Here is a 12,500-nt window from a genome sequence, read left to right as displayed (position 1 = left end):
TTGCATGTTTGTTTTTGCGATATATCTATGTATATAACTTTTTTAGCTTTGATTCTTAAATCACCAGTTGGTATCTTAGTAGCAAAGGTTTATAAATCCATGAGGATTGTTATTGGACGAATAACAGTTACTGGTAAATGTTACTTGTCATCATTATTATAATCATTATGATAATACTTTTCAGGTAACATAATCCAATTTATGTACCATTGGCATCTTCCTTTATTCCTGATAACAGTGACTGCCAGTATGCTTTAGTATTCTGGACACTAATGAATAACTTTATCAAAAATCAATTTAGAAGTTAGTCCTGTGCATCAGTATAAATACTTACTTATTTTATAGAAAATAGGTCCTTTCTAATTGTATCATAAGGTCTTCTTTAAGACCCAATGGTCAAATGTTGAGAAATTATTTTTTAGCATGACCTTTGGCCCTTGTTTGTAGTGTTGGAAGAAAATATTGATGTCCTTAAGTGGAGCTAATTTCCTGTAAAAGTTCATATTGTGCCAATGTTTTTTTAATATTTAATTAGTAATTTCTCATTGAAATGCTTATGATCTTTCATATTTAAGTAGAATATGTATTCCACAAAATCTAGCATTTACAGAAGAAAATATTCATGTAAAATTCTGGGAAACAGATAGGAAGAGCTCATAGGAATTCAGACATTTGAAGGAAGGGAAATTCCACAAACTGCTTATAGTAGAAGCTTATTTTGGTACAGATTTTCATCCTGTTTGCTATTTTATTTCATAGAGTTTCAGAGCAGTGTGCACCGATACCTGTTACTTAAAATGAGATGATTAATAGCAAATTGTTTTAGATTTTTATATTTCATCTTGAGAAGGGAAAATTAAAAGGAGGACAGTTTATTCATGTTTTTTTGTTGTTTTTTTCCTCCTTTCCCATTTTTTCTATTAAAGGTCAAGTGTCCTAAGTTTAACAAGTTCAACCTTTGGAAAGATTTAGAAGTATGAAAGTTGAAATTCTCTTTCTTCGTTTGTGTACTCTCCTGGTTATTTTTTGTTATGATCATTCTTGTATTATATTATGTGTAATACCATTTTATTTTGATATATTTTTTCAGTGAAACGATATGCGCTTAATTATGAAAGGTATTAACTCATTTTACCATTATTTTTTGCCTTTGTTTATTACAGGTTTTTGAGCGTTCCATAATTTTCTTATCCAATAGACAAACATTACACAGGCGAGCCAGGTTCATGTATTTGAAAGTGATTTTCCTTTTTTTTTATTTTTTTTTTTTATTTATTTATTTATTTATTTTTCCCATTTTTTGAATAAAGAGCTTCAAGTGTTTTTTTTCCCTGCCCTTTAGGCACTGAAGCTCTGAATATGATGACTCTTAGAATTCACTGATTTTTGGGAAAAAAATTACACGGATGTATTTCTTAATAAGCCAATCTTTATTACAGATTCAGGATGAATGTGCCTCTGAGAAAATTTCTGGGCCAGTGCTCCCAGGTGGCCGGTCTCCACACCTCAGCACCTTTAGAACATATTCAGAAGATGACGAGATTACGAGTCGTCGACAACAGCAAGCTAGGAAAGGCCGCCATGATGGAAGGTCGACCACCGAGGTGTATTCACGTGTATAACAAAACGGGGATTGGACGTACAGGTATGTGGCAGGAGAATACGATATAGATGTATGGAGCTATTGCATTGTGTTTCATTTTATTGTATGTAGATCAATTTTACTACATTAACCCATTGCCGACGGGGGATAGATTTGCCTACACTGTCTCCAGGATGAGTTTTATTTCTAAGCAAGGCAGCTTCTGCAACATATTTTGATTTTTCCCACTCCCTGTTAGTCCCTCATTGAAGAGTTAGAGCCATTTTTGTATTTTGTTTTTTCGTGTGTTTTAGTGTTTTTAGAAATTTATATTTGTCATATCACAAGCTCCATCAATTCTGCAGTTGACTAAAATTGTAGTTCAGGGTCCATATCAACTCATTTATTTTCTTTATACTCGATGTGATAAAAGTATTGCTGTTTTAGGGGAGGGCAAAAAGCAACTTTATTTTTTTGCATTTGTGTGCTGTCACGAACGAACATGAAACTTATAACCATCCAAAATGAAGAAGTAGGGAAAAGGAAGGAAATTTGTGCTTTTGACAGTGAGTGCCACAATAAAAGGCATCCATACTGGCACAGGGGCACATTGTATGCATTGGGCATGGTGTGAGTCACCTTCCTCCTGTCGTTCTGCCTGCACATCTTTCATCTGTGGTACTTTAGAGCAAGAGGTCGGGAACTTGCTGTGCCATCACTCTATAGAGATAGTGCTTGCTAGAGACCGTAGATGAGTTCCATTCAAGGCTCTCTCTCCTGCTTTTGCTAGGAGAAAGTGGTGCCATCTAGGTTTTGTAAGTGAGTTGAAAACCATTTTGCTTAGTTTTACGGCAGTTATAATAATTATGACTGCAATTGTCAACATCGCTCATTCATTACTTATAGTACAATAAAATAACATAGTGATCCAAAATCCCCGAACGCCATAACACCCATTGTCAGGCAAGAGGTCCTGTGTCATGTATGACGAAAAAACACGTCATCCGTTGTTAACGGGTTAAGTGAAAGAGTGATGCAGAATTACAAACAGCTGTTGCAAGATATAGAAATTGTAAATGTAAACAAAAGGTACCTTTATTATTAATGTATGAGCTCATAATAACCACACCAAAGAGAAGAAAAGGAATGTAAAGAAAAGAAAAGAATGAAGGAATACAGCAGAAATTTTACTATAGGATAGATATACCTTGTACATGAATATGAAACCATAAACTCTATATTTTGTAGAATTATTCTATAGGAATTTTAGAACTGGTACTGGAGAGAGTGACTTTTTTCATGCTTCACATTTACCCTGCACTTGGTTCAAGTAAGAGAGCAAACATAGATTGAAAATTTACATTTTTGTTATTATTAATCATGCCACATTGCTTGATATCAAGGGAAATATGGTAACTCTTTAAGGCTGTTGCTAAGTTTGATTGACCAAAGAAAACATAATTATCATTCTAAGATTCTGTACTGTAACATGGATTTACTTCTTCCAAAGGGTGATTCCTTCATGCATATGACCAGGTAACTGGTGTAAGTTTTAGTGTTGTTATTTAAATTCTTAAATTCAATAAAGTGGATCACAAGTCATGAAATTACAACAAGAATTCTCCGGATATTTTAGTCTTTAATCTTCAATTTTTTTTCAAATAATGTATTCTTGCACTGCAATATTTTCAAATAGATGTGAGTAGAGAAGGTAGCACATGCTACAAATAACAAGAAATATATGAATTCTAATCAGGAGGTAATTCTTGGCTCAAGTTAGCTGAGTCATTCAAGTTTTGTATCATTCTAAGAACACCTGGAAACATGCCACTGATTCTAGTAATGTCAGATTATTCTACCCTCATTCTGCCCTCCCTGTAAAATTCCACTTGGTTCAATATACATATAGTAAAACAGAATCTGAGTCTGTGTGTGTGTGTGAGCATATGTGCCTGTGCGTGTGTGCCTAATCCCTTTGCTTTTACATACAGTGTCCAGGACATAACATTGTGTAATTGTGGGATTCTTTGATTCAGTCTAGTGAGAGCTCTGAGTTTTGAATTATGAGGTTATTTGTGTCTAGTATTTAATTTAGCATGAGATTTAATCACTAATGATTTTAATTTTACTGGAAAATGTGGCCAATTCTTTTATATATTTGTTAACCCCTTCACTACGGGCAGTAGTAAACGCCCTCCACTCCACATCTGAGCTTCTGGTGCGCACCAAATTTTAAATGTCGCTATTGAATATGACAACTTTTAAGCCAAAACCTCAACAAAATCATCATGTGTTATATATCAAAATATGCATAGTTAACCTCTTCCCCCATGTGCATGTGACAAGTTATTTACATGGGTTGGGAGGAAGATGGAAAGAGTGACCTTGGTGGGAGGCCTCACTCAGATGACCAAAGAAAACGATTGAAATAGTATGGTAAACTAATCATAATAAGTTTTATATTTTTACATAATGTTCCATAAATAAATAATAAAATGATTGCTAGCAGGGCCCATCGGTGCCTCCCCTGGTATAAGCGAATCCCACTCTTATGTAATAATAATGAAAGTTAAGTAATCTGTCGTATCATATCCGACCTCCATTCTGAAAGATCTCGTACAGTATCCAGAAGAAAGAAAACTCAGTTTCACCAGAACTCACCCATGACGCAGTATGCACATCCTCGGGTTTTTCATGAGCGCTGCGAGGACGCAGTATACGTGTCCTCGTCTCGAAGGGGTTAATGGAACACTACAAATCATGACATCTCAAATCCACTGAGGTTTCCTCACCTCATTGAATGTAAAAATGTTTTACATAGTCAGATGAATTCTTGGTGAATTCAAAATGATGGAACTTTATTCTGTTGCTTCATCCGCTGTATTTTATATCATCTACATCCACATGTTGCAGTGTTTGTAATTTTCTTCATATCTGTTGATACTTAAAAAATCAACACAATTTATCCATTTGATCCCTATATACCAATATTTAATATAAACTATATAACTAATTATCTTTGTGTTCCTTTGCAGGAGACAAAGTACTGGTCGCCATCAAGGGACAGAAAAAACGAGGCATTCTTGTTGGTTGCCACCAGAATCAGAAGCCTTTGATGCCCAAGTTTGACACTAATAACTTGGTTCTAGTTGAAGACAATGGCACTCCACTAGGAAACAGGATTCATGTCCCGATTCCAACAATGCTCCGCAAGAAGCTCACTGATATGTCTCGACCGAAGGGTGCCGACTATACAAAAATTCTCGCAATAGCTACTCGTTTTGTATGATTTGTGTGTATATCTTCTTGTATATTGAGTAAAATTCAGTTCATATAGTATTGTTTATTACAAAAATTCTCTATGTACATATATAATTTACATAAAATTACTTTACAACATATTGTCTCATTATACATTATTAATAATTCCTAATGATAATTATACAAAAAAACACTCAATCATGGTACATGAACTTCAGTTAATTTTGCATGGAAGGCAGGAAACAATGACTTTAAATAAACATTAAAAGTACAACCTGATTTCTATAAGAATAAAACAGCATAATCACATAATAGGGATTCTGAGAGGATTTAGAGGGCAGGGCTTTTGTGACTTCTGTCAAATTGTGTGTAAGTATTGTGCTTCTAGATTATCCTGTGTGCAAGGAATGGCCAGAGTTGCCTTCCACTGCCATTGTGGAATTCCAACTCAGGTCACCAAGATTACCAGCTGAGAATGTTACCACTGCATTGCACAAGACAATCAAAATTTTATAATTCATCCATGTGCAGTACTTACAAGAAAGCTAAAGGCTCTTTTGTTGGTAATTACCACAGGATTTGAACCCGTATTAATGGACAAAAGTTTGGTAATTAATATTATCTTCCTTATTATCAGTCAAAATCATTAGTAAAATAGACTAGTTTAAAATGAGCATATGACAAAAGTCTTATTAACACTATTTAGAAAAAAGAAAATCACAGGTATTATCAAAATATATATATCTACAAAATGTTTGATGCTATAAAAACAAAAACAAAACAAGAACAACTACTAACCAGTACCCAATTTACAATCTACCTGCATGGAAATCCTCCCAAGTACCTCCATATTTATAACCACTAAATGCCTCATCAAAGAGTGGCTTACAGTTCACCTGACCATTCAATCTGGCACACAACAAAAACACCCCAGACATTTTGCGGTGCAGGGAGTAGGATTCCTCCGGGGGAGCACACATGCGGTGGGAGAGCATCACAGGGACGAGATGTTGTATTCTGTAGGTGGTGTCTTGCGCTCCAAAGTGGAATTTCCTGTCCTCTTGGAAAGCTTCACCTAAGATCATCACGGCGTCTATGTGTGCGTCTATCATGACCTGTGGGACAATGCCAGGTTATGAAGTTTTGTAATCAGGTAAGTTTATAATATAAAGAGTAAGGAGCGGAGTGGATCAATATGATTGTAAAACTAAAATATTCTACAATACCAAAGAATCTATGACATTACTTACCTTAGCTTCATGGCCAGTCAAGAACCCAAGCTGTTTGGAATACTCGTATATTTTTTCTCTGTCAAATGTTGCTGCACCATGGATGATATGGATGTACTTATCAACAAATGACTTATCATAGGATCTGCATGCCCCAAAGTCCAGCAGAGCAAGCTGGTAATTGGAAGAAAGAATTCATTATTACCATTCATGACCAAATGTCTTGAATATGACTTGTTATTGGCATAGTATCATATAAGAAACCAATAACTCACTAGCATAAACCAATAAAAATATAATTACAATGTAAACAAAGTCATATGTCAGAATATCTTTGAGTAATCATAATGTATACCTGCTCAGTTTCTGCATTATAGAAGAAGTTGGACCAGTTGGGATCTGTTTGCATGAAACCAAACTTGAACAGTTCTAAGAGGCAGAGACGAAGAATCTTTTCACAAATGTAATTTCTAGTTTCTTGGTCCATTTCAATGCACTTGTCTACAGGTACACCATCAATTAACTCTGAGGAAAACACCTGTGGGGAAGAAGTTAAAAATGCCAGATTGATATCACTTTTGACTATAAATGGTAAATTTAATTTTGAATACAAACACTTCAACTATTTATGAAGGAATAACAGAAGAATATTGGAAAACATTGTGTTGTAAATCAAACTTTTGTGTTAAAAAAAGAATCTAATCAATGTAATAAGTTCTTAGTTTTGGTAAAAGTGGACCTGCTGCAGTTGATGACACTTAAAAAGGTCTCCATTATTCTTAAAAAAATAAAGAACAGAAGTTTATATTGGGTGAAGGGCAGCACATAATCTCATATATATAAAAATCATAATGGTCAGAAATTACTTCATCATACATGTTTCTGCAAACTAGTGATGGTATTTCAGCTATGAATTATGAATAAGAAAAAAGGACCTACTTGTTTTGTGCACAGTTGGCTAATGACTTCAGGAACATAATACTCTGGGTAAGGCTTAACAAGATTCCTAAACCTTGTGGTGCACTCAGCTTCTCGTATATAGTCGCATTCCCAGTTCAATTCCTTCTTCGCTACTTCAATGACAGAGTCGACATACAGACCTGAAGAGGGAAAATGTAAGTAATTACAGTTATCCACTTTAACCAAATCAACCAAATGTAAGATAAATATCATATCAATGTCCTATTTCTTTGAAATAATAACAGAGAAATAATATTCACCTTCTGGAAGAATGTTAGCAATCTTTAGTGTTCCTATGAGGTTGTTGATATCACTGTCGATGCCTTCTGCTACACCTGGATACTGAATTTTCATGGCAACTGATCGACCATCTGGAAGGGTTGCCAAATGCACCTGGCCAATGGAGGCAGCAGCAAAAGGACGTTCATCAAAAGTTGTGACTAAAGATCGCCAGTCTGGCCCAAACTGGTCCACAAGGGCTTTCTGGAAAAAGAAAGTGGTATTCAGTCATACAGGAAACAAATGAGTGATGTAACATAAAGACAGTCTATGTCAATTTGTGTCAAACCAATACAGCACAACTAAACATGATTAGGCACAAGAAATAGGCTACTTGAAAAAAATTAAAATCTTAAAAACATGGGTGCTCAAAAAGAAAAACAAATATGTTTACAAACTTTCCTTTACACAATAATCTATATTCAACATATTTTAACCCACTCATGATGGGGGCATTCCAGCCTTGCATATTACAATGCCGGGGCTCTCGAATGCATAGGCCTAAATCAGTTAAATAAACGACGCCGTATGACGTCACCCAGCAAACGGGCCTTGAATGCGCGGTACCCGTGGTGTACCACCCATCCAGAGAGGGTTAATACAGATCCACAACTGCATTTAACTTGCCTCTAACTGCCAGGCAGGCATGAAGTCAGCTGACTGTCGCACTCGCTCAAAAATTTTCTGCAGCTGAGGATTAATGAGGGCATTGTCTTGGATACTAAGCATCTGACCAAGCTTCAGGGCAGCTCCTGCATGAGATGTGGTTACTTGTCAGATACAGAAATATCAGTACATTCATTATTACTATTAAGTGAAATTAACCCTAGACTTTCTCATCTTTGAGATCATTCTTCCCTTTTACCATTAAACAAAAGTTCAAACTTTTAATTGCTCTGTTATCTGTATTTGTTTATTTTATCTCACCCCTCTTACTCAAAAAGACAGTTTCAAAAAACAGTAATCATTCAGTACATATATATCTCCTCACCATACCTCTAACTCTGCAGAGAGTATCAACGATTCTCTTGGCATTGGCTTCGGTCAAAAACGGTGAAGCATCAAGAAGGGACCCACTGCCTTTCCCCTCGTTCATGCCCAGGGACCTGCGAGTCAACTCTGCTAATGTCCCTGCCCCCAGGCCTGCGGCAAGGCCACCGAAGGTCATTAGCCGTCCAATGCGTGAATGTGGAACTTTCCGTGCCTGAGCATTGGATGCCAACTGGAAAATAATATCACATTGAGAGAATGCTAATCAATATTCATTTCTGAACAAGTAGTGTTTGTCTTTTATGGTAAAAACATCAATCTTTACAGAATATTGAAACATATTGAACAGATGAGGGTTAAAAATAAAAGATATTGTCCTGACATACAAAGTTACCCTGTGTATACGTACTGTTGATTTGGGTTTGTCTTTTGCTAAAGGTTTCTTTCCAAGAAGCTTTGGTTTAGGTGCTGCTGTATTGCGTTTCTCTTCCACCTCAATGGACTGAGTGGTGGCTGGTGATACAGCTGCTGCTACTGTGGATGCTGCAGCCATACTAGCTGAAGCAACAGCTGCTCCTGATATACTTGCTGCAGCTGCAGGTCCAGACCCAACAGCATTGGGTACTATGAAATTTTCCACTGAAGATGTGTTAACGTTTGTACCACTTGATTCTGGAGTTTCTGTGATTACAACCTTTTCTGCATCTTCTCTGGTAATGGCTGGCTTTGCCTGAAGCTCAACATCAAAATCACGAACAGCAGAGGTATTGGCCTCTTCCAGATTAATCGTCTTTGCTACCTGGGCTAGTGTGCTATCCAATTCCTTCTCTGCTTCTTTTTTAACTGAAGCTATCTCCTCTGCTGGGCCTTGAGAAGTCTCTGGGGCAGAATGCTTTGCTACTGCTTCATGGACTGGATTAGTGCTAGATTTTTCTTCTTCTTTGTAACCTGTCTGCTCATTTGTAACTTCCCGTAATACTTCTCCCTGGACAGCTTTCTGTTCAGGCATAACATTCTGTATTGCTTCTTCTATGACAGTTGTCTGTTCAGGAATGACTTCTTGCTTTATTTCTTCCTTAACAAGTGGCTGTTCATGGATAACTTCCTGTATTATTTCTTCCTTGACAGTTGTCTTCTCAGGTATAACTTCCTGTTTTACTTCTTCCTTGACAGCTGTCTGTTCAGTTATAGCTTCCTGTGTCACTGTCTGCTCAGCCACAACTTCCTGTAATACTTCTTCCATGGGTCTGGAATGTTCTTGTATTTCACTCAATATTTTCATATTCTGTCCAAAGGAAGCTCCTTTCAGCTCATCCAACTTTTCTTGTAGAGCTTGAAGTTGCTCCTCTGTAATCTCTTTTTCCTCCACTTTAGATACGTCGAGTAAGGGCTCAAATCCTTCCATCCTTCTCTGAATGCTACTTTTGGCCTCTTCCGCATTTTCTAAGACAGTATCTGTGATGTCCCTTGCACCCACAATTGCCTCTTTCAACTGCTGGTCTACTGCTGTTTGTTCTGGAATTTCATGCTCAATGTGACCTGTCCAAGCTTCCTGCATCATGATCTCCTCAATGTTCAACTCTTGTACTTCCGGATCAAACATCGGGTCAATTGCTGTTTCCACCTGACTTGACAGGTCTGCAAGTATTGACAAATTTCAATGATCACTGATGCTGCTTCTGCATTTAAAATTTAGAAAGTGTGGCTTATTTCTATATATATTACAACAATTTTTTTTATACAATATTTGACCTCTATAATACATTCACAGTCACCATCCTACCTGCTGCAGCTGGGACTGCGCCAGTCCTGTATGCTCTGATGCCTTCTCCCACCATCGAAATGCGAGCAAGAGCCTCAGACACACCCTTTGATGCTTCAGCCTGGAGAAAAAGGACGAATGGTATTAAAAACAAATATATTAATTTCTGAAATCCCAGATAGCAAACAAATATATATACATATACATGTGTGTATGAATATATAATATGATAAACAACTAATTAAAATTGATGATGATTGTATTTTGAATGACTATTTGTTCTGATATACATGTAAACAACCATAAAAAATTACCAACAAATATAATTGAACTGAATGATTTCTGACTTAAAAATAGATGGAAAGAAGAACAAGAAAAGGATAGAGCTGTCACATGGTATTTCATGTTTTTTTGTTCACATATACACTTAACTATGATTTTGAATAGTAATTCCAGAATAATATGATACTGTATTTTATCTACAATGTACCACAAATGATAAATGTGAGTATAAAACCACAGTGAGTGTTCATTTTATGTTTGACGTATGACCTTGCCCCTAAGCCAGTTGGAGCCCCCTCACCCCCCCTTGCCCCCAAAAAAGGAAAAAGAAAAAGAGAAATTCCAGATTTAGACTTACCACTTCCTCTTCCATTTCTCCCTCAACCCAATCAGTCACAAAACTGTTACCCATTGCGCTTGTTACAAAACTCTTCACTAATATAAAACTGGATCACTATAAAGACCCCACACGAATAACAGGAAATTCTGTATCCAAAAGATTTCACTATCAAACGGCACAATTTCTAGTCACAATCACTGAGAATATTTCAAACCACTGCATGTGTCTGAGTATGTTTAAAGACACAGTAAGTAACTGGGAGGTTTAGCAGTGACACAGCATCATAAACTTTTGGCAGCTGTTTCAAGAGGCAGCTTGCCAAGTGAGCCCATGTAATAAAAGGATGCTTAATGAGCTAATGGAATGACTGCATGGAAATAGATCTGTTGTGTCTAATTATAGTGGAAATATTAACTTTCTTTGTAAATTTAATAATAACATCATTGCTATCTGATTTTACTTCATTTATATCTTCATCTGTTTTATTCTTCTTTTCCTTTAGTTTTAGTTGATTTCTCAAAGCTCTTTTTTTCCTCTTCCCTCTGTTCCTGTTTTCACTATTCCTTCCAATTCTATTACCTTCAACCTCTCCCATGCTCCCCCTATTTATCTATCTATCTATCTATCTATCTATCTATCTATCTATCTATCTATCTACCTATCTATCTCCTCTCCTTCCATCCCCCTATTCTTGCTGCTGCTGCTTCTCCTTCACCTTCACCTACTCCTCTACATCTGCACCCCCTCTTTCTTCCATTCCTACTACCCTCCCGTCCTCTTCCCTCCCCCTTCCCCCCTCCCAACTCCTCCATTTCCTCAAAATCCCCCAAATCCTGTACAGTAATTACCTGAACAGCCTGTGGCTGCTGGACAGCCCTGGTTATAGCTTCTTGAAGGTTGGCTGAGCCCTGCGCTATCAGAGGTCGTAGGGAGGAGGTAGCCCATGCCTTCGCGACCTCTTGTGACCTCACATCAACCACCGCTGAGCCGACACGGGACAACCCGCGCAACACTGACACGAGGTCACTCCCCCGCGGTGGCCTGGCCATTGTGCTGAGAAGATGAGAGAGAAAACAGTCCACTTAAAGGCTAAAGTCATGGCACCTTCGGATAACAAGCAGCTTTACCAATCACACACTCTATATATTCTGTGAGAAAAAACAATACTTATGTAATATCAGATACTGATAACATGTAGATTAAGAACAGGGATGGGTGTGGTGATGATCACAAAATAATCAATATTGATCATTTCTACTTCATAATCATTATCCTCATTATCATGATTTTTATCATTATCATCAATATCCGCAATTTTAAAACATTAAGAATAAAACAGTATTGACTAAAGGGATATCTATTCAAACAATTAGTAACTTAACTAATCATAATGGTATTGTTATTGATTAAGATAACATTGATGATAATGATGATAAAACCAGCAACAGAAGAAAGAACAATAATAGGAATTTCTTATCCATAACTGTAATGATAATTTCAACAACAATAATAAAAAAAAACCAGTAAAACAGTGATAATAATATAGCATTTCTATTATCATTATCACAGTCATAACCAATAACAAAATAACACGGCTGTTATTCTTAACAACCAGAAAACAGCATTAGTAATAACATCAATAGTGGTGAAAATACTGACATATTTAGCTATTACAATCAAATAATGGATGTTAACACAGTAATTTCAAAACAAAAAAATAACATTGCTACTATTGATAATATCAATAATGATAATCATGATAAAATTATACTTATCATAATCACACTGCTGTGGCACTAACCATGCAATAATAAT

General features: G+C 36.4%; 2 protein-coding genes across 2 annotated transcripts in view; one reads left to right on the top strand and one right to left on the bottom strand.

Annotated features, from left to right (window-relative positions):
* The window catches only part of mRpL14 (mitochondrial ribosomal protein L14), a 7,746-nt gene extending 2,769 nt beyond the window's left edge, over positions 1-4,977 (top strand). The window contains exons 2-3 of the mRNA XM_086551268.1: positions 1,440-1,645; positions 4,618-4,977. Coding sequence (XP_086407394.1) covers positions 1,447-1,645; positions 4,618-4,871 — 453 coding nt within the window. The 5' untranslated portion in view covers positions 1,440-1,446 and the 3' untranslated portion in view covers positions 4,872-4,977. The remainder of the gene's footprint in view (positions 1-1,439; positions 1,646-4,617) is intronic.
* Coq8 (ubiquinone biosynthesis protein COQ8, mitochondrial) overlaps positions 4,911-12,500 on the bottom strand; it is a 31,197-nt gene continuing 23,607 nt past the window's right edge. The window contains exons 2-11 of the mRNA XM_086551270.1: positions 11,534-11,738; positions 10,085-10,184; positions 8,711-9,939; positions 8,308-8,533; positions 7,939-8,063; positions 7,293-7,515; positions 7,012-7,172; positions 6,428-6,610; positions 6,094-6,246; positions 4,911-5,958 (exon numbers count right to left, since the gene is read on the bottom strand). Of these exons, the coding sequence (XP_086407396.1) occupies positions 5,653-5,958; positions 6,094-6,246; positions 6,428-6,610; positions 7,012-7,172; positions 7,293-7,515; positions 7,939-8,063; positions 8,308-8,533; positions 8,711-9,939; positions 10,085-10,184; positions 11,534-11,734 (2,907 nt within the window). The 5' untranslated portion in view covers positions 11,735-11,738 and the 3' untranslated portion in view covers positions 4,911-5,652. The remainder of the gene's footprint in view (positions 5,959-6,093; positions 6,247-6,427; positions 6,611-7,011; positions 7,173-7,292; positions 7,516-7,938; positions 8,064-8,307; positions 8,534-8,710; positions 9,940-10,084; positions 10,185-11,533; positions 11,739-12,500) is intronic.

The sequence above is a fragment of the Penaeus japonicus genome, unplaced genomic scaffold, assembly GCF_977035675.1.
Source record: "Penaeus japonicus unplaced genomic scaffold, GWHDUDI00000001_assembly GWHDUDI00000025, whole genome shotgun sequence".
Taxonomy (NCBI): domain Eukaryota; kingdom Metazoa; phylum Arthropoda; class Malacostraca; order Decapoda; family Penaeidae; genus Penaeus; species Penaeus japonicus.
Note: the sequence above shows the minus strand (reverse complement) of the source record. Positions and strands in the feature narration are given on the sequence as shown.